The sequence below is a fragment of the Loxodonta africana genome, chromosome 3 (assembly GCF_030014295.1).
Source record: "Loxodonta africana isolate mLoxAfr1 chromosome 3, mLoxAfr1.hap2, whole genome shotgun sequence".
In the NCBI taxonomy this organism is placed as follows: domain Eukaryota; kingdom Metazoa; phylum Chordata; class Mammalia; order Proboscidea; family Elephantidae; genus Loxodonta; species Loxodonta africana.
This window is the reverse complement of record NC_087344.1, coordinates 49,823,274-49,847,464: the sequence shown is the minus strand read 5'-3', so window position 1 is coordinate 49,847,464 and position 24,191 is coordinate 49,823,274. Positions and strand designations below refer to the sequence as shown.

Genomic DNA, 24,191 nt, shown 5'->3' with positions numbered 1-24,191 from the left:
TGAGGGAATGCCCGGGTGGTGCAAATGGTTACGCACTCAACTAACTAGCTGAAAGGTTGGTGGTTTGAACCCATCCATAGGCACATTGAAAGATAGACCTGGTGATCTGCTTCTGAAAGGCCACAGCCTTGAAAACCCTGTGGAGCAGGTCTACTCAGTAACACATGGGGTTGCTATGAGTTTGAAACAACTCCACAGAAACTAACAACAACAATTGCGTCAGGGATTTCACAGATGGGCAAGAGCTAGGCCAGGTGCTCCAGGTATGGGCAGAGGCCCAGCAGGGCTTCCTCTGTCTATGCCTGTTTTAGGAGCCTCAGGGGATGAACCCCTTATCTCCTGCACTCCAGCCCCATGAGCCTCATTTCAGCCCCACTTGCTCTTTCTGCTCCTCCTACCACAGGGCCTTTGCACGTGCTGTCCCAGCTGTTTGCAATGTGCTTCTCTTTCCTCTTCACCTGTGGAACTGCTCTCTGCCCAGGCCTCACCTCCTCTTGACACATTAAATCCCCAAACGATGAACTCTCTGGTTACCAGCCACTTCTGCTCTCAAGACACATCACAGTTGCACACTTATATTGCTTGGGAGTGTGGGACTCACGCCAGGACTTTATTCACCATTGTAATCTTCAGCATCTAGCTCAGGGTCTGGTTGCCTGGAGTGTTCTTCCCCTAGATGTATGCAGGGGTAGCTACTTCTCAGAATTTATGTCTTAGCTCAAAAGTCCTCGTGGACCTCCGCCCCCCTCTCCCAGTCCCTATCACACTTATCTCTGTGTTTCTCGTCTCCCCTCACTATATTACAGGTCCTACTACTGTGTGCCCAACACTGAGAACAGGACCTGGCACCCAGGAGTAGAGTCAATAAGCACAGTATTCATGACCAGTTAGTTTGCAGAGATTGGCTGCCCCTGGGCCTGTCTGGGGGTGTCTTCCATCTCCTTTTGAATCCTCACTGTTCAGTGCACACCTGAGTTCTTACTCCCTACCTGACATTAGCCATGCGCCAGGGAGTTAGGTTCAGTTCCTGCCCCAGGAGGTGTGGGGTTCTGCCAGGACCACCGGGTCACTTGGTGGTGCCCACAGGCCAGGTCTTACCTCACGTACTAGGGCTTTGCTAGGAAGGCCCAACTGTCTGCCCTGACCTTGGTACTCAGCGTGAGGTCTGTGGAGTAACAGTATCACCTGGGAGCTTGTTAAACATGCTGAATCTCAGCCCCACTCCACCCGCAGTCCTCCTGAATCAGCATCTGCGTTCTGAAAATACCCCGCCCCCAGGTGATTCGTGTGCAGGTTAAAGCTTGAGAAGCACTATGCTGGGACTCCTGTGATTCCACCAGGAAGATCTATTCTGACCAGGGGGTGCGGGGTGGGGGGTGTGGCACAGTGAAGCACATGATGCTAAGGGAAGGGTAACTAGTCAGGTGTTCCCCTCCTGACAGAGGGGTTTCGGGACAGGAGGCAGCACCCAAATGGGGAGAGCAGCCCCAGATGTCCCAGCAGGATGGAGATCACCTGAATGCCATTTGAGTGATGCCACCTGGTAAGGTAAGCCCTATGCTGGTGGGTGCAGGAGGCAGGGGTGAGGGGAAGATCACCTACTCTGCCAGGGCTGAGGGTGAGAGTGTGGTGTTGGGAGGGGCGAGCCTGGGATTTGGAGGCAGATTGACTGGGTTTGAGTCCCTACTTTGTGACTTCTTAGCTTTATGGCACTGAGCGAGCCCCTCAGCCTTTCCAATCTCCGTTTCTCCATCTATGAAATGGGATAATAATCTCCCTCTCATAGAGGCCGTTGGGAAAATTAAAGGAGAAAATGTACAGAAAAAGGCCACCCATCAACAAAGTGCTGTACAGTAGTATTTATTGTTACAGTGTTACAATTCCACCCTTGGGAAGATATTTCGGGTCCAGGACCAGCAGCTAAAGGTTGAGAGCATCATCTTCGTTCACGGACAACTCCTTTTCCTTTCCAGCCACAAACTCCCCTTGTGCGTTAGGGCACCCACCAACCACTGGTAGGTTCAGAAGTTACCGTTTCCCATGGGGCTTCTTTTCCCACCACCCCACACCCAGGAGCCTGGGGAGCCTCCGCAGGAGAGGAGAAGTCACAGCACACAGAACATAGGGTTTTAACAGGAAGAGGGAGGACTAGGCTGAAGGGACAGTGGAGGGTTCTGGTGCTCCCTACATTCTGCCAAATCTCCCTATTCTGCAAAGACCCAGCCCCAGTCAGTGGCCCTGAGATTTTGGGTCACTGTGCAGAGGCCCCTCCAGCTGGCTGGGCCTTGTAAGAGGCTCCCTCCCCTTCCTCAGGTGGTCCAGGTCTTCTTGTGCTTCTCCCTGCTTCTTGCAGCCTGGGATCTGATAACAGCAATGCTGACAGACAGACAGATTTCTGGGAGAAAGGCCCAGCTCAGCCAAGAACAAAGGGGCCTTTTAGAAGCTGAGAGTCTGCTCAGCAGCTGTCTTCCGTTGGCTTTGGCCCAGGGCTTCTGGGAGAAATATGGGATGTCTGCCCCCGGGTGGTGCAAATGGTTAATATGCTTGACTGCTAGCTGGAAGGATGGAGGTTCAAGTCCACCCAGAGTCCTTCAGAAGAAAGGCCTGGCAATCTACTTCTGAAAAACCAGCCATTGAAAACCCTGTGGAGCACAGTGCTACTCTGACACACATGGGGTCGCCATGAGTTAGAGTGGACTTAACCTGACGACAACTGGCTCTTTGGTCCCTACCCTGATTCTCCCCAGCCCCTGGCACCAACTCCCCTTTTTAAGGGAACATCACCCATGGGCACAGGTGGCAATACCTTGCAAAGAAGCACATTTGTATCGTCCCCAAGCCCAGTGCCATGTCACCCTTTGAGGACCAGGACCACAACTTGGGCCACTTGGACAGGACGTGATAGGTCAGGGTCCTGTAGGTGGCCCCTCCGCCTGGCTTTGCCAATTGGCCACCGGGATCTCTATGCCAAGTCTTCCTCTTGCCTGCTCTCCTCGCCCATCCTTGAAGCAGAGTTGACATTAGGGTTATTCCAGAACACAAAGCTCACCTGACTGGACTCCAGGAGGGGCTGTTCGTTTATCAGTCAACCCATCCTCCTGTTGAAAAACCAGCTCCAAACGCTTGCCTGGCTGCCAGGGGTATGGAAGCGTCCGGTATGAAAGCAAGTGCTGTTATAGCATAATTTGGACCAGAAGATGCATTCGAGGTTGCCCACGTTGCCCCAGGCCTTCTGGTCTATTGCTGTGAATTTTGGGGACAATACCATCTCTGCCAGTGACACCTCAATTGTCCACTTGCCTATCTCCTCCACAAAGGGACTGGGTCTGGCTATAATACAAGCTTCATTTTGACAACTGGGGTGAAAGCTGCTTTCACATAATCAGATCTGCATTCAGGCCCCCTCTGCCAACCGTGCTCACCCTGCAGGAATCACTGTCTGCCTGGGCACCTGCCTTTGCTGCCCCCCAGAAGGCAAACTCTGGAGTCCCTCATTACTCAGCCTAGACACTGGCTCGGGAGTGACCTGTGGAATCAGATGAGAGGGAGCCTTCACCTCTTGTCTCTGAGCTGTGGGCACTAGAACTTCAGGATCCTCTGTGTGTGGCGTAGGGGCATCAAGACACTGGGTTGAAACCTAAACAAAGCTCGGCCACATGCCAGAGACTGGCTCTCAGGGCCTGGAATCAGAAATGGGTCCCGTGGAGGCCCAACATTTAGTCAAAAAAGGAGACGAACACCTGTCCACCACCTGGGCGTTTGGCTTCAGTAGTAAGAATGGCTGTGCTTATGCTAAGGTTAGGGCAAAAACTGGTCTTCAGCATTAGGGAGGGCTAATTCTCAAGTTTGTGAATTTGAACTTGGCTTATGCATTTCCCATGAAGGACAACAATTTGTTGGGTTGAAGAACAGGTGCTTTGACCGTTCTTGGAGGCTAAGACCTGCTGCGAACCTTGGAAATCCAAACCTCTCATTGACTCCTGGTGCAAATGGCTTCAGCAGAAGCAGAGCATTTTGGTTCAAGACAAGGTTTGGTTTGATGACTGATGTGCAGGTAGAATCCCAACACACTGTGTCCTTCCCTAATCATCACTCAGCAAAGTCATCTGGTCAACGAAGCCAAGCTTGAAAACCCCAGTCAATTGGTTTTCTAGGCTTCTACACATGCGAGTCCTTTTTGTTGTTGTTGTTGACAGCAGTTGGGGGCTCTTGAAGAGTCTGAAATTAAACATTGCTTGTCCTCCTTTTGCACATTGCTTCAACCAATGGAGAGAACTAGTTCAACATTAGTTCTGTGTTTGGAAATGAGAAATTAGATATACTTCATTCCCACCCTACAACTTCCCACCTGTCTCCTGAGGTTACGATGTGTGTTACAGACATTAGCAAGTGTTAATCATCCCAATATCCTTGACAGGAAAAGAGGGAATCAGAAGTATTATAGATGAACACATTGAGGCACAGAGAGGTGAAGCCACTGGGGAGAAGCTGCACAGCAAAACAGTGATGGAGTCAAGAAAAGAACCTGGGATTCTCTCCACCATCACCTTAATGGCTGCTTTGTGGGATTTGTGCCTCAGTGAAGGTATTGATAAGCACAACCTATGTTTCGGGTGTTGGAGACATCACAACATGGGTTCATTTGTTCCACGATGGCACACATTTCCCCACCACAAATCCCAAACTCATTGCCATGCTTGGTGGGATTGACACTAACCGAACTCAGTCAACTCCAGTCCTTGAGGGTCATCACGATATCCTTCGTCTACTTCCTGGGAATGTTGATGTTAAGCCCCATCCTTGCAAGGACCTCTCACCTGTTCCCACCCAGTGTAGCCACTCCTGTAGCCCAGAGGGTCAAACAGCTCTTCAACATGTCCTGCCATGTGATATAGGACTTTTTGAGTGGAAAGGAATGACCAGCCCCATTCTGCATCCTCCTGAGAAAGATTCAGTGATCCAAGTCGGAGACCAAGTTCTCAGTCATGAGGAGACAGAGATGCTAGAGCTGAGACCCCCTTCAGCCTGATATCTCAGCAAGAGCAATACTTGTTGCTGGAAGAATAGCCCTGTTGACTGGTCAGCCTTCACTCTGCTTGCTCCTAGCACTGTCGAGACTGGGTTCTGGAGTGTCTGGTTGGAGACCCTGCTGCTTTTCCTGGGTGGGTGTTTTGGAAAGCTGTGGGCCTCTTTCCAGCTTGGCAGCTCAGTGCAAAGATCAGGGGACCATGTAGACTGCTCAGTGGCTGACAGTTGCTCTGAGGTTGAGTCTGCACATACTGGATGAAGGAGAGTCTGGGCACTAAGACAGGTCCAGTCTCCTTTCATTGAGCAGGAAAGTCCATGGCTCACCCAAGACAGGCAGGCTGGTGTCATCTCTCTTCTTGGTGTTCCCACCTGAAATCGCAGTCATCTGTTGGTATTCTGCCCAGGAGGTGAGGAGCATCCTTAGCTTGGAGGAAGGTGCTGCTGCCCACGGTTGATATGTACAGTGGAGATGGCATCTGAAGCCGTCTGGCCTCCTTCCTCTTTGGGTCTCCAGCATTGGGTTAGGTGGAGCCATCAGTCCCTTACACGTTAGTGACCTCCAGGCTGTTGTAGCCTTCCAGACGGCACTGCTCTGGCCTGCTTTGGAGGTCATCGTCTCCACAGTCTTCATTTTGAAGAGAGCCATAGTCATCGTGAAAATCGGGGTCTTTGCTGCTGAAGCCCCTTCCTATCTTCCCCAGGGGCAGCTGAGAAGAGAGGAATAAAACCAAAAGATTGGAAAAAGAGAAACAATGGGATGTTTTCAGATCTGGGAAACTTGGGGTTCCCAATTCTACACAAACTTGCTGTGTGGCCTTAAGTAGCTCATTTAACCCCTCTGTGCTCCTCCTAGTAGTAATAATACTCTACTGCTCAGGGATAATGAGAGGACTTTGTGAGTTAATGTTAGGAGAGAGCTTTGTGTTCCCAACTGGGAGGTATCAGTTAGGTACCAACGGTGAGGACAAACATTTGCCAGTTGTTGTTGAGTTGATTCCAACTCATGGCAACCCCATGTGCTTCAGAGTAGAACTGTGCTCCATGTGGTTTTTATGGCTGTGGCCTTTCAGAAGTTGATGACCAGGCCCTTCTTCCAATGTGCCTCTAGGTGAATTCAAACCACCAACCTCTTGGTTAGTAGCCGAGTGCTTAACTGTTTGTGCCACCCAGAGACTCTAAGGACAAATGTAGTCAGTCTTATTATCCATGAAAGTCTCCTCACTTCCTCTTTGGCTGGAGGAGAGTAGAGAACAGCCACAAAGGAGGGGATGTGAGAACATCCAAGTATGGGCATGAGATCTGACTGCATTGCCAAGTCAAAAAGAACTATATTCTAGTGCTGCCTGGAGTGTCAGAAAGAAGGTGGGTTTTGGAGACCCACAGACCTGGGTTTGGATCCCTGCTCTGCCACTTCCTAGCTGTGTGACCTGGGACAAGTCACCGTATTTCTCAGTTTTCTCTGCTGCAAAATAGAAATAGTAATTCCTACCTCCAGGAGTTGTAATAAAGTGCAGAAATCAGATGTGAGAAGCGCAAAACGAGGGGCTGGCACAGAGTAGGTACTCAATGAATAGCAGTGACTATTATTGCACACAGTAGGTCCTCAATAAATATTGACCTCCTGTTTTGAACGTGTCTCTACTATCATAGCCATGAAAGTGCTTTAAAATTATTTATTTACTCGGCTGCTTTTCTTTCTAGACCAGTTTTTCTCAACCTTTTTTTTTTTTTTTTTGAGGAGGGAGTCCCTGGTGGTACCAATGGTTAACACGCTTGGCTGCTAACCAAAAGGTTGATGGCTTGAATCCACTCAGAGGTGCCCTGAAAAAAAGGCTTGGTGACCTATTTCCCATAATTCAGCCACTGAAAACCCCATGGAGCACAATTCTACTCTGACACTCACGGGGCTGCCATCAGTTGGAATCAGCTTGACAGTAACTGGTAAAGGGGCCTTTTTAAACAATCGTCCCCCGGTCACGCTCCACCGTGAAATTTTAGTACCGCAGATATACTGCGTATCTGTTTATGTACATAAGTATATCTATGCTTTATGTGTATAGAGAGTAAGGTTTTTTTTGCTCCTCTCCTGAAAAGTTTTCACCCCTTTGGGGGTAATATTGCCCCCCTGAAAGCAACTTAAGGGTAAGGGTGGTAATCTATTCATGTTTATACCCTCATCCTCATTCCTAGGTGCCTGGACACAGTGAGAACCCCAGCAATGTTTGCTGAACGCATGAAAGAAATTTGAGAGTACCCAGTTCTGCCATCTCCGTCTACCCATTTCCATTTAGGAGGCTGTGATGTGGTCAGGCTCAAACTGTACCTCTTTTCCTACTGTTTTGTTGGAATCGGCAGAGAGGCTCGTCTTTTGCTTTTGATCAAATTGCTGGAGTTCAAAACCAAAGTTGGTGGTTCTCAGAAGGGGGGGGGGGTGGTGCATTGGTGCCCTCTGGGCAGGTTGTATGTAGGCTTCCACCTCACCCCAGAGACCTTCTGCTTCAAAAGATATAGGGAGGCCTAGAATCTGCACATTAAGCCACCCGCCCCTCCCGCCCCAGGTGATTCTGATGTGGGCAGGTGAGACCTGAACTTCCAGATACACTATGCTAAGCCTTGTGGAAACCTTTGCACTGTGCCTTAGGCATCATGCAGGTTCCTTGAAGGTGGCTACCAGGACATCTCTCCTAGCTGCACCTGTGACCTGGCCCATCCTCCTACCTCCACAGGCCAACACAGGAGTCCCAGAGGTGCATTGGGAGAGGGCAACTTGGGCCCAGAGGACAAAAAGAGCTTTATAGGTGTGTAGGACTCACAGGTAAGCAACCGAGTGACTTACCCTGCCAGCCTTGTACTTGATGGCACTGCAGTTCTCCTCCTTCCCCGCCCGGGTGATGCTGGAGGCCCTCCCTGGGGGTGTTCTGAAGCGCTCAGCCTCCCGGATGCCTGCGGAGCTGCAGAGATACCCGTTTTGAGTCAGCACGGGAGGCCAGCTAGCCACTGCCATCCAGAGACATGCACACACACACACACACAGTCCCACTGGTGACAACGGCCATAACTGCTGAGATTTACTGAGTACCTAGTACTATGTGCCAGGAGTCCCTGGGTGGTGCAAACAGCTAAGTGCTCGACTACTAGCTGGAAGGTTGGCCGTTTGGACCCACCCAGAAGACAGGCCTGGTAATCTGCTTCTAAAAAGTCGGCCATTGTAAACCCCATGGAGCACAGTGCTACCCTGACATACACTGGATTTTCGTGAGTTGGAGTCAACTCAACAGCAACTGGTAAGCTGGTAATTGTGCCATCACTGTGCTAGGCACTTTATACATTTAATCCTCACAACATCCCTGAAAGGTAGGCACAGGCAGTCCCCGACTTACGACATATTCGAGTTATAACAAACTACACTTACAACCATCTTTTTTTTTTTAAATCTTATTGTTAGTAATATGTACTACATACAACGTTGTAGCATGTAATGTGCTGATGTTATCATTCTCAGCTGTTCACTCACAGATGTTCGAAGATTGGATTTATAAAGATACTGATAATAAACAGCAATAACAATGAAAACTAAGGAAAAAAAAAAAAGAGGTATCTGACTTACATCAGAACCAACTTACGGCAGAGTCACTGAAAGGAACCCCGATGTAAGCTGGGGACTCCCTGTACTGCCACCCCTGTATTACAGATGACGACAAGGAGACACTGAGATATTAAGCAGTTTGCCCAAGATTACGTAGTTGGTGAGTGGCAGAGCCAAGATATGAACCCAAGTCTCTGAGACTCAAGTCTTGCTCTTAACCCTATAGTATACTGCAGACCTTATCAGGAAAGCGAAGACTTGATAGAAGAATCCCAAGATTTTGGCTAATTAGGTTTGATTTAAGAAGCATCAGGGAAGTTTTCTCCACTCTGCGTTTGAACTCTGTATCTCTAGACCTGGCTTCTTGCCTGAAGTTTCTACCATTACTCCCTTCTAGTAATTACCGCCATTAAAAGCATTAAAATCTTCTGTTAGAATGTTGTTGTTAGCTGCTGTCAAGTTGCCCCCAATTTATGGTGACCCCATGCACAACAGAACAAAACACTGCCAGGTCCTGCACCATTCACATGATTGGCTGTAGATCAGGCTGTCGTGATCCATAGGGTTCACTGCCTGATTTTCAGAAGTAGATTGCCAGGCCTTTCTTCCTAGTCTCTCTGAGTTTGGAAGCTCCACTGAAACCTGTTCAGCATCATAGCAACATGTAAGCCTCCACTGACAGGTGGTGGCTGTGCATGAGGTGGGTTGGCCAGGAATTGAACCAGGGATTCCTGCATGGAAGGTAAGAATGCTACGACTGAAACACCAGTATCTCACTCTGCAAGAATAGGAATTTGCAAACTGCAACCTGCAGGCCAAATCTAGGTCATCAATTTTATAAATAAAGTTTTATTGGAACTCAGCCACCCCCATTTGTTTACATGTTGTCTATGCTGCTTTCTTGCTCTAATGGCACTGTTGAGTGCTTGCAACAGAGACCATATGGCCCTCAAATCCTAAAATATCTACCATCTGGCCTTTTACAGAAGTTTGCCAACCCCTGTGTTAGGACACCAGTGTTACGGATTGAAAAAAAAAACAAAACAAGACTCTGTATGGAGTAGGGAGTTTGGGCAAGAAGCCTGGACCAGAGCCAGGAGTCCTGAACTTCAGCCTTCCCACCTTCTCTCTCTCTCTTTTGGGCAAACCACTGTCTTCCTTGGGCTCCAGCCTCTCTTTCTTTGACCCCAGAACTTGGCCCAAACTATGGCAGACAGCTGTCTGCACCTCCTCTTTGAACCCTCGCCAAACCCAAGCTACTGCATCAGAATCTTTCTGGGGGCTTTAGTCAGCAGGCTGGGTTGAAATCCTGGCTCTATTGCTTACCTGGCTGTGTGACCTTGAGCAAGTCACTTCTTTTCTTTAATGCTGGTTTCTTAACCTGCAAAATGGGGGTCACAATAGACCCAGCCTCATAAGGTTATTGTGAGGGCTCATGAGAAGAGATTTGGAGATTGTTCAAAAAAAACCAAACCCATCACCGTCAAGTTGATTCCAACTCATGGTGACCCCATGTGACAGAGTAGAACTGCTCCATAGCGTTTTCTTGGGTGTGATGTTTATGGAAGCAGATAGCCAGGCCTTTCTTCCACAGTGCTGCTGGGTGGGTTTGAACCACCAACCTTTAGGGTAGTGCTCGAGAGAAAACCATTTGTGCCACCTACAGACCTTTGAAGATTAGTAGGCATTCAATAAATGGTTATAATCAGAATTAATGTTAACATTTCAAACATATGAAAGAGGAATTAGCCCTGGCTGGTGGGCAGTGAGGAGTTGATTTTGCAGAAGCTCTGTGAGCCTTGGTTTGGGCCACCACAGACAGGGGCTTGTTAAGAGAAATGAACTTTCTAGCATCTTCTAAGCTGCCTCAGTGAGACTCTGCTTTTCTGGGGCAAGTTTTGCTGGGAAAGTTCAAGGAACAGAGGGGAGGTATTCAGAGGACAGCATCGGCCAACCACAGGGCTAGGTCCTCACACCATGGCTGCCAGGCCTTGCACGTCACAATGGGCTTATGCTCTGCAGTGGGTCAGGAAGCAAGGTTTCATTAACATCAGCCCTTTCTTTGCCCACCCAGAGACGAAATTCCCTGGGTCTAGTGGGGAAGCAGTTCTAATCGCAGAAGCCATGAAAATCTAACCTCATGTAGCCAGCTTGGTTTGCGCTCTTACGTAGAAAGGTACTAATTCCCCTGACTCATGAACATTAGTGGTCAAGTGATCTTGGCAGAGCCCCAGGGCCCCTTATTTTCACAGAAGAAGAGACAGAAGTCCAGAGAGGCTGTGTGTCTCATCCAAGGATGCATAAGACATTGGGTGGCAAGGAGGGAACTTGAATTCGGGTCTCTAGAATCAACATTTAGGCCCCACTCTTCCCATCTTGGAGCTCAGCATAGGGCAGTGGCTGAAAGGATGGGCATCAGTGACCTGGCTCCACCACTTGGGCAGATGAACTTGGTAGCACACCTGGGAAGTGTGCTCTGAGAAGTAGGGTTAATAGCAGCACCTCTCTTATACGGGGTTGTGAGGATTAAATTAGATGATACATACAAAGCGCTGAGAAGCGGCTGGCATATGAAGATTGATTCCTATTGTATCTTAATGTAATGAACACAGGCTCTGAGGGAGACAGACCTGGTCTGAGTCCCTGCTCAACCATTCACTAGCTCTGGGTACTTGATTACATTGCTGGGCCTCAGTTTCCTCATCTGTCCAATGGAGCCTCATGGTCTTAGCAAGCTTTGATCTTAACAAGCTATCCTTCGAACAGAAAGTGGCTGCCTGTGTGGGGTGTGATCAGAGGGGTACAGGGAGATGACCCTCACCACCATTATGCTAAAACATCTTGTTTTTTCCACAGGGGTTAAAATTCCACCATCAGTTTCTCCTTTACATTGACATACTGAAGGAACCTATACAAACCAAGGAGTCCTTGGGTGTTGCACATAGTTAAGTGCTTGACTACCAGTTGAAAACTTGGTGGTTCCAACCCACCCAGAGGCCCCTCAGAAGACAGGCCTGGTGATCTGCCTCTGAAAGGTCACAGCCTTGAAAACCCTATGGAGAAGTTCTATTCTGCACACGTGGGGTTGCCATGAGTTGGAATCAACACAACGGCGACTAACAACAACAGCAACAATGCAAATACAAAGGGCTTAGTGAATAAGCCAAACACCACACTGCGGTCACTGCAGACTTGAATTGGCTTATTAAACATTTCTAGTCACTTAGACCTTCAGAAAATGGAACACTGGAAAGACAAGTGTTTTTTTTTTTTTTTCCTTTATCGTGGTGAAAGTATACATGAAAAAAATTGCCAATTCAATAGTCTCTGCATGCATGATTCATTGACATGGGTTACATTTTTCATATTGAGCAACCATTCTTGCTATCCTTTTCCAAATTATTCCACCACCATTAACATAAACTCAATGCCCCCTAAGAAAAACTCCCCTTTTTCCTCTCTCTCCCACCCCTGGTAACCACAAAAGCTTTGGTTTCTATATATTTGCTTATTTCATGTAAATGAGAGCATACGGAATTTGTCCTTTGGTGTCTGACTGATTTCGCATCAGCATGATGTTTTCTAGGTCCATCCATGTAGTGTCAGGCAACAGGACTTCATTCCTTTTTATGTGGAGTAATTGGAAGGATAAGAGTCAATGGGGGAAAGGTTTGGAGAAAGGGACACCTCAGTGGGATTTTCCACATCAGCATCGGGCATCCTGGCACTGAACAGGCACCACAGTGCAGGAAGGATGATGGGGTGTGAATTGGCCTTTGTCAGCGGGGCTGGCCTGAGGGTAGAGATTCATGCAATCAATCAAGGGTTTATGAGGCCCGTGATGAGCAAGATGCTTTGGTGACCACGTACTCAGTGGAGACAGAAAGAGTTTTACCTGGCCACCTACCATGTGCCAGGCAAGCCGGCCCTTTATCACGTGAGCTCATTGAATCCTAGGAGGGAGGAGTGATCACCCCCAGTACAAGTGGAGGGAACTGGGGCTCAGAGAGAGGAAGTGTCTTGCCTAAAACCACACAGGCGATGGTGGCAGAGTCGGTATACCAACCCCCAAGGCCTTGCTGTGCCCACAGGACCGAGACACAGGGCACGACACAGACCCAGCGCCTGGACTCTGGGGCTCACATTTCACATTTCACTGATTAGGGGAGCAGGCTGGGATGGGACGGAAGAGTATAAAAACACCTCCTTTTAGGTGGTGCCTGAAAATCTCAATGTGCCCTAACACCCTGCTCGGGCGACCTGCTAAGTGGCAGGAGAATATTCCCCATTGCCCATTGCTTGGGTCTCTGGACACAGGCTTGTGAAACCTGCCAGCTGAGCAGGTAGGAGAGGTGACAAGGTCCTCTTATTACATACGAGTGAGGGTCAAGTCTATTCCAGTTCATAATGGAACTGCTTTTCCTCATTGAAATGCTAAGGAGAAAGCTGGGGCCAATTGACAGGAAGGGACACCCATGTAACCCAGACATTTGAGAGGAAGTTGTTTGCTTCACAGAGATGCTGCGGTTATCGTAAGATGGCAGGGGACAGGAACCATCAGTTATTCCAGGCATTTATGTGTCAGGCATGTTGCATACATTTTTCCCATTGAATCTTTGTAACAAAGCTGCCAGGTAGGTAAGAATCGTATTCCCACATTACAGATGAAAAAACTGAGGCTCAGAGAGGTGAAAACACTTGCTCATGTTCAACACAGCTAGAAAGCAGCAGAGCCAGGATTTGAACCCACAACCAGTCATTACCTGTGGAGGAGGAATGGGAGGCAGCAGCGGTGGTGGGAGTGGTGGGTTTAGAATAATATTTAATTAGGTGGCTTACGATGCACCATTTCCTTTGCCAATGCTTTATGCATTATTTCATCTCATCTTCCCAACAACCCTTCACCGTAGATACCAACTGTTATCCCCACTTTGCAGATAAGGAAAGTGTGCTTTAGAAAGGTTAAGTACCTTGTCCCAGGACACACAGCCAGGAATTGGTGCTGCTGGAATTTGAACTCAGGTTGTCTGGTTCTAGTGAGCCAGAAGGAATTCTGGTTGGGGACTTACCTCCTTGCTTAGAAGTCTACTAAGCTATTTCTTACCCAGTTGGGGAGTCAAAATCTTTCTTGAATAAGCAAAGCCCCTCAGAGCCCATGAAGAAGGGGAAATAGGGCAGCCCAGACCTGAAGCAGGCCCTGAGCTTGTTCCTCCAGACCCTCCACCTTTGAGGGCTTCTCCCTTTCTCTGTAAGGTACATGACGGCCAAGACCATGTATCACTCAAGTGCCTGATACATAGTAGGTGCTTAATAAACGTTGAAGCGGCTTTTAAAGCAGAAGGAGAGCACTGCCCTGGCCCAGACCTTTGGGGAGGGAAATGCCAGTCCCAGAAAGAACTTCTAACTAGGAGTGCCGAGACCTGGGTTCCAGTTCTGCCTCTGGCTCCCTGGGTGAACCTGCACCATCTCTCTGGACCTCAGCTTCCTTGTATTTACAAGAAGGAGTCATCCTGGTTAGGACATCTCACAGTTCCCCTCCAGCTCTACAGCCAATGACCTCCAAAGGGGCGGCCGTAAGCCAGGACAGCGAGTCCTCTGCTGAGTACATGGAACCTGCTTGCTCAGAAAACGCTGTCTGTGTGCCCATGAAGGATATCAGGGTTTTGGGAACGGGGCACATGTGCAGGGGCTGAACAAGAGTTTAATGAGGCCTTTGCTGAGTGAGAAGCACCTATGGTCAGTGAGTAGGGCTGAGAAAGTTCTGGAAGTGGACAATTCTGATGAAACTTCAAGGAAATTGAACTCAGCTGTGGACCCAGGCACCTCAGACCCTGATGGTCCAGCTGCAAGGCTGGTTCCTCAGAAGACAAGCCATGGTTCTGTTCCCTGAGGAGGCCAGTCCGCCCCACTCACATTCACTCTGTCCAAAGCTCTCTCATCAGCCCTTGCCAGCATAGGGGATGAAGGACAAAACAGGAAAATTGCCCTCCATTCCTGGGCATTCTAGGGCCTCAGGAAGAAAGGACTGTTCCCACCAGTACTGGGCCCATTTCAGAAAGGAGAAAAGAGACAGGGAGGGAGGAAAGGAGGGAAAGAGAGAGAGAGAGAGAGAAGAAAGAGAAGAGGGGAGCGGAGGAGAAAGAGTAGATAAAAGAGGGGAGGAGAGGAGAGAGGGAAGGGAGGGGAGGGGAGGGGGAGAGAGGGGAGGAGGGAGGGGAGGGAAGGGAGGGAAGAAGAGGGGAGGAGAGGACGAGGACGGAAGAAGGAGGAGAGGGGAGGAGAGGAGAGGAGGGAAGAAGGAGGGGAGGGAAGACGGAGGGGAGGGGAGGAGAGGAGAGGAGAGGAGGGGAGGCAGAGGGGAGGGGAGGGGAAGGGAGGTCGTTGACTCTCCCATTAGTGCAGTTGAGCCTGAGCATGGAAGCTTGTAAGTACCCTGGGAGAGGCCTAGGGAGACAAGGCCATTGCTTAACACCAGTTTCCCCATAGTTTAGGCCATTCACCCTGTCTTTCAGGGAAGCAGCAAGGTGTGGTGGTTTGAATCCCAGCCCCATTAGGTAGCTATCAGTTTACAGCCCCAGGCAACATACACAATCTTGCTGTATCTCAGTTCCCATGTCTGTAAAAAGGGTGTCCCAGTACCTGCCTCCAGGAAGTGACTGGAGTGATAGACCCTGGGCCTGCGACCCCACCTTATAGCCGCCTCTGGGGAGAGAAGCAAGAGGGAAGAGAGGGGGGTGCCATTCTTTGAAACGAAATCGAGCACTTTGGGGCTTTGGGTCATGAAGGCAGAGTAGTGGAGGAATATTAACAGGTGAGGTTGTGAAATTTGTCTGATGCATCAGAGCCTAAAGGGAGCCCTAGGCAGGCTGAATATTCAAGCAGAAACGAGTGAACAGAAGGTGGAATCTGCCCTGTCCCCGACTCTCTGTTAGAGACAAGACATACCTTCCTAAAGGCAGGAGACATGGGAATGGTCGAGCATTTTCATACAGACTTTTCTTCTGGCTTCTCTGATGACCCAGAGAAAGCCTTTGGGGGCACCCCTGCTACTCCCTGCATCCTTTCTGTCTGCTGGGTTTTATTTCCTGGGATCTTCAATGCACAGTCCCAGAATGACACAGAGTTGGCCCTGGGCCGGAGGTGCAGGAAGTCAGTGCATGTCAAAGCAGGTACCTTGAGACAATGTCAGAAACCACCTCCTTGGCCCTGGGTCAGGTGTATTGTCATGGTGATGGGAGGAGGCTAGAGAAGATGGTATCATATTTTGACCTATAAAATCTTGATGAATGTGCCTCTCCTGGTTGTCCCCTGACGGCCTGGCCATGGGGCATAATACATTGTGACTACAGTCAAAAGGACATCATGATTGGTAAAGTAGAGGGCTAATGGAAAGGAGGGAAACCTTCAATGAGATGGACTGACACCGAAGTTGTAACAATGGACTCAAACATACTGATGATCAGGAAGATGGTATAGGACTAGGCAACATTTTATTTTGTTGTACATGGGGTCACCATGAGTTGGAGACAAGTGGACAGCAACTAACAAGAACAATATAGTCTCCCAAGATGCTTCCAGCCAACTATTTCCCTTCCCTCTTCTTTAAGTGATCATAGGACCTCAGGGGTCATATCTACTGAGGCCACCTAGCATGGAGGGAAGTTGTTGGACAAGGAGTCCTTGCTGGCAGATGCCAGAGCTGCCACCAACTCCTCTCTTGTCTTCGGCAAATCACAGCACCTCTCTGACACCTCATTTTTTTATCCTTAACATGTGGGCAAAAATCCTATTCACTCAGCATCCCTCATAGGGGTGGAAGGATCAAGTAAAATATGGGATGGGTGGCACTGTGTTGATGATAAATTATGCTTCTATATCACTATGGTCCACCCAGTCCAGGATTCAGTCTGGGATTGGGTTAACCTCTCATATGTGGCTCAGTGGTAAAATCCTTGCCTTCCATGTGGGAGACCCAGGCTCAATTCCCAGCCAACATACCTCATGCGTAGCCACCACCCGTCTGTCAGTGGAGGTCTGCATGTTGCTACGATGCTGAATAGGTTTCAGAAGAGCTCCCAGACTAAGACAAACTAGGAAAAAAGGCCTGACAATCTACTTCCAAAAATCGGCCAGTGAAAACCCTATGGATCAAAATAGTCTGATCTGCAACTGATCATGGGGATGGCACAAGACTGGGCAGCATTTTGTTCACCTGTGCGTGGAGCCACCATGAGTCGAGGGTTGACTCGGCAGCAGCTAACTACAACAACATCTATCTCAATGGCTAAGGATGTTTTTTAAACCAGAATCTTTCTACCCAATAAAGAAACATTCTGGAAAGACTTGCCCCAAAGTCTTTCCAGAAAGCTGAAGGCAGCAACAGAGAAGGAGAGGGAGCTATAGGGCATCAGGTAGGACGGCTTCACTGCTTGGATCACCACGGAGATGTCCTGGGCCAACGTCCAAAGATCTTGGTTAATATAAACCCGTCAGACCTTCCCAAGTATCTCACCACATGCCTGGGGATCAGCACCTTCCCTGGCATTTTACTTAACTACGAACTCTTGAACTGTCAGGGATGGCCTCAAAAAATCCTTAGGAACCCATGGAGGTCTGTCTCCCTCCAGATAGCCAAAGACTGTTCCCCTGACCCATGGCAGAATCTCAGCAAAGGACCTGCAAAGTTCCAGAATCCCACGTGGGGATGTTGACTCATGAGTCTTGTGCCGACACGCCCAGCATCATGGGAAAAGGTGAGAACAGGGAGTTGAACTTGGTGTCTGCGACTGACACTGCCTGCAATTCCCTGGCTGACCAGCCTCAGTTTCCTCATATGTAACCAGGGGAACGACCAAGTCCATTTCCCTCTGTTATCAACAGGTCCATTACTTTCATCAAATTCTCAAAGGAGTCCTTAACTCCCCCTATAAAACTCAACCTATTTGTCCCTCTCCCATAACTTTTTCCTGTATTCACCCACTAGTCCCAGGCAGTCCTTAGCAGACCTGTGACTTCATGGGGGGTCAAGGGTTTAATCAGACACACCAATGCCTGCTAATGTTTAGCTAGAGCTACTCTCCCAGGGCTCAGAGTATTTTAAGCCTGTTACAAATCCTGTGGCTCTGGGGGGACGTGGACAATGCTGAGAAAAGCCTTTTCCCTGCTCCGGTTGATTTATGGCTCATAGAACAGAGTTCTTGTCCAACTTTTGTCCCATAAGAACAACCCAGAAATGCTAAAAATGAAAATTCCTGGACTCTGCCAGAAGATACTGATCATAGGTCTGTGGTAGATCAGGGAGTCTACATATTACGGGGACCCCGGTGACCCAGTGATTCTGCTGCACTTGGGTATTGGCCTGCCAATGGGAAAAGAAAGTTCTGAACACCTGAGTCCTGCACAGTTTTCTCCCAAGCCTCAGTTTCTCCTGCATAAGGTGGAGTGTGGTCCAGCTGTTCCCTAAGACCCCATGGGGTTTGATGGCTCAACACCCAGGCTTGAGTTAGAGAGCCTAGGTTCCAATCTGGGTCCTGGCAACAAAACTGACAAATCTTTAGCTAGACTGACCAAGAAAAAAAGAGCAAAGAGTCAAATTACTACGATCAGAAATGAAAGAGGAAACTTGGCTCACCTTACAAAAAAAAAAGATTTTAAGGAAAATACCACAAATAATTATATGCCAACAAATTAGCTGTTGTGGTTGTTAGTTGCCGTGGAGTCAATTCTGATTCATGGTGACCCCACGTGTGCAGAGTAGAACTGCTCCACAGGGTTTTCAATGGCCGTGAACTTTCAGGAGCAGATCACCAGGCCACCAACCTTCAGGCTAGTAGTTGAGCACTCAACCATTTACACCACTCAGGGATTCCAATAGATTAGCTAACCAGATGAAACGGACAAATTCCTAGAAAGATACAGACTATCAAGACTGACTCAAGAAGAAATAGAACATCGAATAGACCTATAATAAGTAAAGAGATTGAATTAGTAGCCAAAAAACTTCTCACAAAGAAAATTCCAGGATTAGATGGCTTCACTGCTGAATCCTACCAAATGTTTAAAGAAGAATTAACACCAATCCTTCACAAACTTCCAAAAAATACAAGAGAAGGGAACAGTTTCCAACTCATTCTATGAGGTCAATAGTACCCTAACACAAAAATCAAAGACATCACATGAAAACTACAGACCCATATACCCTATAAACGTAGATAGAAAAATTCTGAAGAAAATACTAGGAAAACCAACTCCACAACATATGAAAAGGATTATGCACCATGACCAAGTGGTATTTCTCCCAGGAATGCAAGGTCGGTTCAACATATGAAAATCAGTCAATGTAATACAGCATGGTAGGATAAGACACAAATCTGAGCTCTAACACTTACTAACTGTGTGACCTTGGGCAAGTACCTTGGCCACTTCAAACAAGTTTCTCCATCTATAAAGAAGGAATAGTGATATGATCTCTGGGATTGTCAGGAGAATGTAATTAGATAGTGAACATAAAAAGTTATCAATAAACGGTTACCTAACCCTAAATGCTGATCATTTCTTGATCACTACTATGTGAATTATCTAATTTCTTAATACCAGTATGGTTGTCTTTGGGTGGTGCAAATGATTAAGCCCTTGACTACTAGCCAAAACGTTGGCGATTTGAACGTACCCAGAGGTGCCTTGAAAGACAGGCCAGACGACCTGCTTCTGAAAGTCTTTCACAGTCTTGAAAACCCTATGGAGCAGTTCTACTCTGCACAGATGGGGTCGCCACGAGTCAGAATCAATTCTACAGCCACTAACAGCTATGGCCCTACATGAAATCATTTTAAGGAGAGACTCCACTGGGAAGGGTCTAGTTTATTTATTCTTCTAGGTGTCAATTCTCTGATTGCTTTTCAGATGAGGAGTCTGGGGCAGGTGGGCTGACAAAGTCTATTCACCTGGGTCTTAAGAACCATTAATATACTCATTCCTGCCTCCAAACCTTTATTCCCAGCTACCTCTATCTGAAATGACCATCTCAACCTCTTATGCCATTGCATATTCTACCCAGTTCACATGGCCTTTCCTTACATGTGACCTGTTCGTTCTCTGTTCTAGAAATGCCCGGGTGTTTTCACATTTAACGTTATTCAGGACCTCACTGTTTCTCCACCTTTTTCTAGTCTTAGGACCTTCAGGCTTAAGCACTTTGCTTCTCTGGGCCTCAGTTTCCTAATCTGCAAAAGGGACCACATTGTTGCGAGGAACAAGCAGGATATGGTAAGTGATGGAGCCAGGATAGGGAGCCAGGACAGTCTACTTCCAGAGTCCATGCCCTTTATCTACACCCCACCGGGCCGGCACCCCAGAGGACACTCACTTGGCTGGGTGGAAGATGGCACTCATTTCCTCTGCTAGGTGTCTCCGGAGGATGTGCTTCCCACTGGGGATGCCCAGGGCGGTGGCCATGGCCTCAGCATTGAATGTGGGTTCCAGCACCAGCACCGCACCGTGGACGCCGCTATTCATCAGGTTGTCCGCATACTCCTGAGCGCAAAGGCATGAGTTCAGTTAGCCTGAGAGGGTCCCCTGTTAGCCTGAGAGGGTCCCCTGTTAGCCTGAGAGGGTCCCCTGTTAGCCTGAGAGGGTCCCCTGTTAGCCTGAGAGGGTCCCCTGTTAGCCTGAAAGGGTCCCCAGTCCCAGTTAGCCTGAGAAGGTCCCCAGTTAACCTGAGAGGGTCCCCAGTCCTTGTTAGCCTGAGAGGGTCCCCAGTCCTAGTTAGCCTGAGAGGGTCCCCAGTGCTAGTTAGCCTGAGAGGGTCCCCAGTCTCAGTTAGCCTAAGGGGGTCCCCAGTTAGCCCGAAAGGGTTCCCCAGTTAGCTTGAGAGGTTCCCAGTTCCAATTAGCCCCAAAGGACCCCGAGTTAGCCTGAGAGGGTCCCCCAGTTAGCCTGAGAGGGTCCCCAGTCCGAGTTAGCCTGAGAGGTCCCTAGTTAGCCTGAGAGGTCCCTAGTTAGCCTGAGAGGGCCCCCCAGTTAGCTTGAGAGGTCCTCAGTTCCAATTAGCCCCAAAGGATCCCGTGTTAGACTGAGAGGGTCCACCTGTTAGCCTGAGAGCGTCCCCAGTCCCGATTAACCCAAGAGCATCCCCAGTTAGCCTGAGAGGGACCCCTGTTAGCCTGAAAGGGTCCCCATTTAGCCTGAGAGGGTCCCAGTTAGCCTGAGACAGTCTCCCTGCATGCCTGAAAGGGTCCCCCTGCTGGCCTGAGAGGGTTCCCTTGTTTTTCTGAGATGGTCCCCAGTTAGCTTGAGAGGGTCCCCCATTAGGCTGAGAGAGTTTCCCTGTTTTCCTGAGAGAACCCTCCTGTTAGCCTGAGAGGACCACCATCCTCCGTTAGCCTGAGAAGGTCCCCTGCTTGTTTTCCTGTGAAGACCTCCCCGCCTCCTGAAAGGATCCCCCTGTTTTCCTGAGAGGGCCGGCTTGCTAGCCTCAGAGGACTGCCAGTTACATATACCTCCTAAAGCAAGGGTTTCACTCTCTTGGAGGTCAGTTAATTTAATACAGAGGGGGAACCCCCACATACTTTTAGAGCTATGAGGGCAGAGCCAAGACTATTAGTCACTGACCTCCAGGGGACAGCCCATAAACATGTGTTGCATGAAAAGATGGTTCTGGGCCTCTACCCTACCCTTGCTTATGAGAGTGAGGTTGGCTAAGTACTCCCCACCTCTGCTACAGGGAGAGCATCAGTACATGCAGGTCCTACTGCTGGGGGCAAATGGTCGCCTCTTATTTAGTGACAGGACCCAGAGCATTCCTGCCAGCCTGGGCTGCTGTGCCCAGTTCACAAGCAAGGATACGGATTTACATACAGATTTGCATTTTATTTGCATGTGCCTGGGAGTTCCCCCTCCCACCCACCATCCCTGCTCACCTTCAGGTCGATGTCTCGTACCCACTTGAGTACCCGCTGGTTGGTCCAGACCACGGGATCAATGTTCTGTGTCTCGCAACGGGCCCTGCGCTCCTGGAGGGTCTTATGGGGAGACAGACAGGTCAGTGGGGGGCAAGGGAGCAACACAGAGGTCACATGTGGGACCTCAGGTGGCCAGCACAAGGAGTCATCCCAGCCTGGCCATCTATATCTGCTCTAGCCATGTCGCTCCCTGGATTAGTCTTTCCTTCTGGGCAATGCAGAGAAGACACTGCTTCTTGGGGTGAAGGGAGTCTGAAGCAAAGTCACCTGTGCCCAGGAGTGTGGGGCTGGGGTGTGAGCCATGGCAGCCCCCTGTTCTGTACCCCTGTGTCCACTGTACCCCTGCCCCCAGCTCACCTGGCAGGTGCTCTATGAATATTTGTTAGGGGATACTATGAGGGACAGGGCTCCTGGGGTCGGCCTGGCCTCTTGGGGCAGGGAGTGTCACCTGGTATAAAACATCTCCCTCGGCGCCCTGCAGACAGGGGTCAGCCTGCCACCCTTTTGCAAACCTCCATGGGGACCAGCCTCCTGGCCTCCTGCAGTATGCCCTGACCAGTTCCCTAGCTGGCCGCACCCCTTTCTGCACTTCACTGTGATAACTTTCCCCTCTGTCTCCTTCATTGGACTGGGCTGCCTTGTTACCTCCTTGTACCCAGGGCCCTGCAGTGAGTGGACCTAGCAGGAGCTCAAAAAACACTTGAAAAGGGGGTGGAGGACTGGACACCCTCTCTTCTTGACCCTTAATGGCTTGTGCTCTGTTCCTCACTGTTAGAAAAAAATCACCTGGACTCAGCCCACAGGGCCCAGCACCCAGGGTCCCTCCCTCAGGGGAATACTCGGCGAGATCGCTGGGTAGGCCATGGTGGGCTGAAGCAAGTGCCCAGAGAGCTCAGAATCATGGGGGCACCCACAGGCCTCTGGCTGCCTCTCCAGCTCCCCTTTCACTACCCCCAGCCTTGAACCCAGCCACACAGAACTCAGCTCCTCTGGAGCCACAGACCTCTGGGCCTTGGCCCATGCTATTCTGTCTGCTGAGTTGCTTTTCCCCTCCTGCCTTCTACGGATTGATCCCTGGGATTCCCCCTTGAGGTCTTAATCTAGCCGTCGCTCCCTCTGGGGAGCCCTCCCTGTCCATTGGACTGGCTCAAGAACTTCTTCTCTGGGTTTTGATGAGACCCTTGTCTTCGCTCATGGGGGCAATTTCCCACGGTCATGTCGCCACCAGTGTCTTTGCAGTTCTCTCTAAGCAGTGAGTTCTAGAGGAGGAGGGTTGTATCCATCTTCTTCCCCATCTCCCCTGACTGGCCTGTCCTGTGGTAGGTACCCAATAAGTGGGTACTGGAAGAAGAGAGGGAGAGAGGGATGGATGGATGGGTGGATAGATGGAGGGATGAATGGAAGGGTGGACAAGTAGACAGATGGATGAATGGATGGATGGGTGAATGAGTGGATGGAAGGAAGGAAGGAAGGAAGGAAGGAAGGAAGGAAGGAAGGAAGGAAGGAAGGAAGGAAGGGTGGGTGGGTGGGTGGAGCATGGATGGACAGATGTACACATGGATGAATTCATAGACAGTGGATGTCGGAAGGGGAAGGGTGGCTGTGGAAGGTGTCACACACACTCCTCCCTGCCGCATCCTGGTCCTCACCTCCCGGCTGAAGTTCACTTGGTACAGCAGCTCGATCCCCAGCAGGATGCTGACCTGGTGGAACTTCTTCGACACGTTCAGGTGCTTCTCCAGGTCCCTCTTCATTAGGGAGTTTAGCATCCGCCCATCCACTAGATGGTTCTGGAAGGCCTGTGAGTACTGGGACAGGCCGATGTCATTCAGCCAGGCCTTGGCCACCCAGTGATGGTCCAGGTCGGCGGCTTTGGACAGGCTGGTGAGGGGAGACACAGCCAGAGAGAGGGATGGATGGAGCAAGGTGGCAGAAAGAGGAACAGGCAGAATGGGGCAGAGACAGAGAAAGATGAGACAAAGACAAACAGAGGGAGACAGAGAAAGCCAGAGACAGGTGAGAATGAGGATAGAGTGGAGAGAGGGAGAAGACGAAAGAGCAGAGATGAGGAGAGAGATGGATGGGGGAGAGACAGAGACAGGGAGAGGCAAATACCAAGAGGGACAGAGCGGGGCAGAAGAACAGAAAGGGATCAACAGAGAGACAAAAAGGATAAAGGAAAGAGAATGAGACACCTTCAGACACACCAAGATAGACTCTAGGGACAGTGACAGAGAGCAGAAGGAACATGTGGGGCAGCATCTCTGGGGACCCTGCCCCATCTCGGCCCACTGTCACTCCCATGGGGGCCTCTCTGGAACCCCTGAAGTCTGCAAAGCCCCAGACTGGCTCCTGTTGCTGGCACCTCCCCTCCCCCTGCTGCTGCTCTTCTGTCTTCCTATTTGGAGTCCCTGGGTGGTACAACCGGTTAAGGCACTTGGCTGCTAACCGAAAGGTTGGAGGTTCAAGTCCACCCAGAGGCACCTCTGTAAGAAAGGCCTGGCGATCTGCTTCTAAAAAATCCGTCACCTAATGGAGCACGGTTCTACTCTGACACACATGGGGCCGCTGTGAGTCAGAATTGACTCCACAGCAACTTTTTTTTAAAATTTGAAGTG

At 49.6% G+C, this 24,191-nt stretch overlaps 1 protein-coding gene across 1 annotated transcript; it reads right to left on the bottom strand.

Annotated features, from left to right (window-relative positions):
* Nucleotides 1-3,525: 3,525 nt before the first annotated feature.
* LOC135230695 (kazrin-like) lies at nucleotides 3,526-23,937 on the bottom strand. Its single transcript, XM_064281323.1, has 5 exons — nucleotides 23,223-23,937; nucleotides 21,532-21,633; nucleotides 19,980-20,146; nucleotides 7,865-7,979; nucleotides 3,526-5,735 (listed from the first exon to the last, which is right to left on the bottom strand). The coding sequence occupies exons 1-5, from the start codon at nucleotides 23,853-23,855 to the stop codon at nucleotides 5,571-5,573; spliced, it is 1,182 nt and encodes a 393-aa protein (XP_064137393.1). The 5' UTR covers nucleotides 23,856-23,937; the 3' UTR covers nucleotides 3,526-5,570.
* Nucleotides 23,938-24,191: the final 254 nt, after the last annotated feature.

Excerpts from the sequence above, each read along its gene's own strand:
- LOC135230695 (XM_064281323.1), bottom strand. The coding sequence starts at position 23,855 with ATGGGGCAGGGTCCCCAGAGATGCTGCCCCACATGTTCCTTCTGCTCT. Across the intron at positions 20,147-21,531 it reads TACGAGACATCGACCTGAAG|GAGTATGCGGACAACCTGAT; the intron begins GTGAGCAGGGAT and ends CTTTGCGCTCAG. Across the intron at positions 7,980-19,979 it reads GCCATCTTCCACCCAGCCAA|CTCCGCAGGCATCCGGGAGG; the intron begins GTGAGTGTCCTC and ends GTATCTCTGCAG.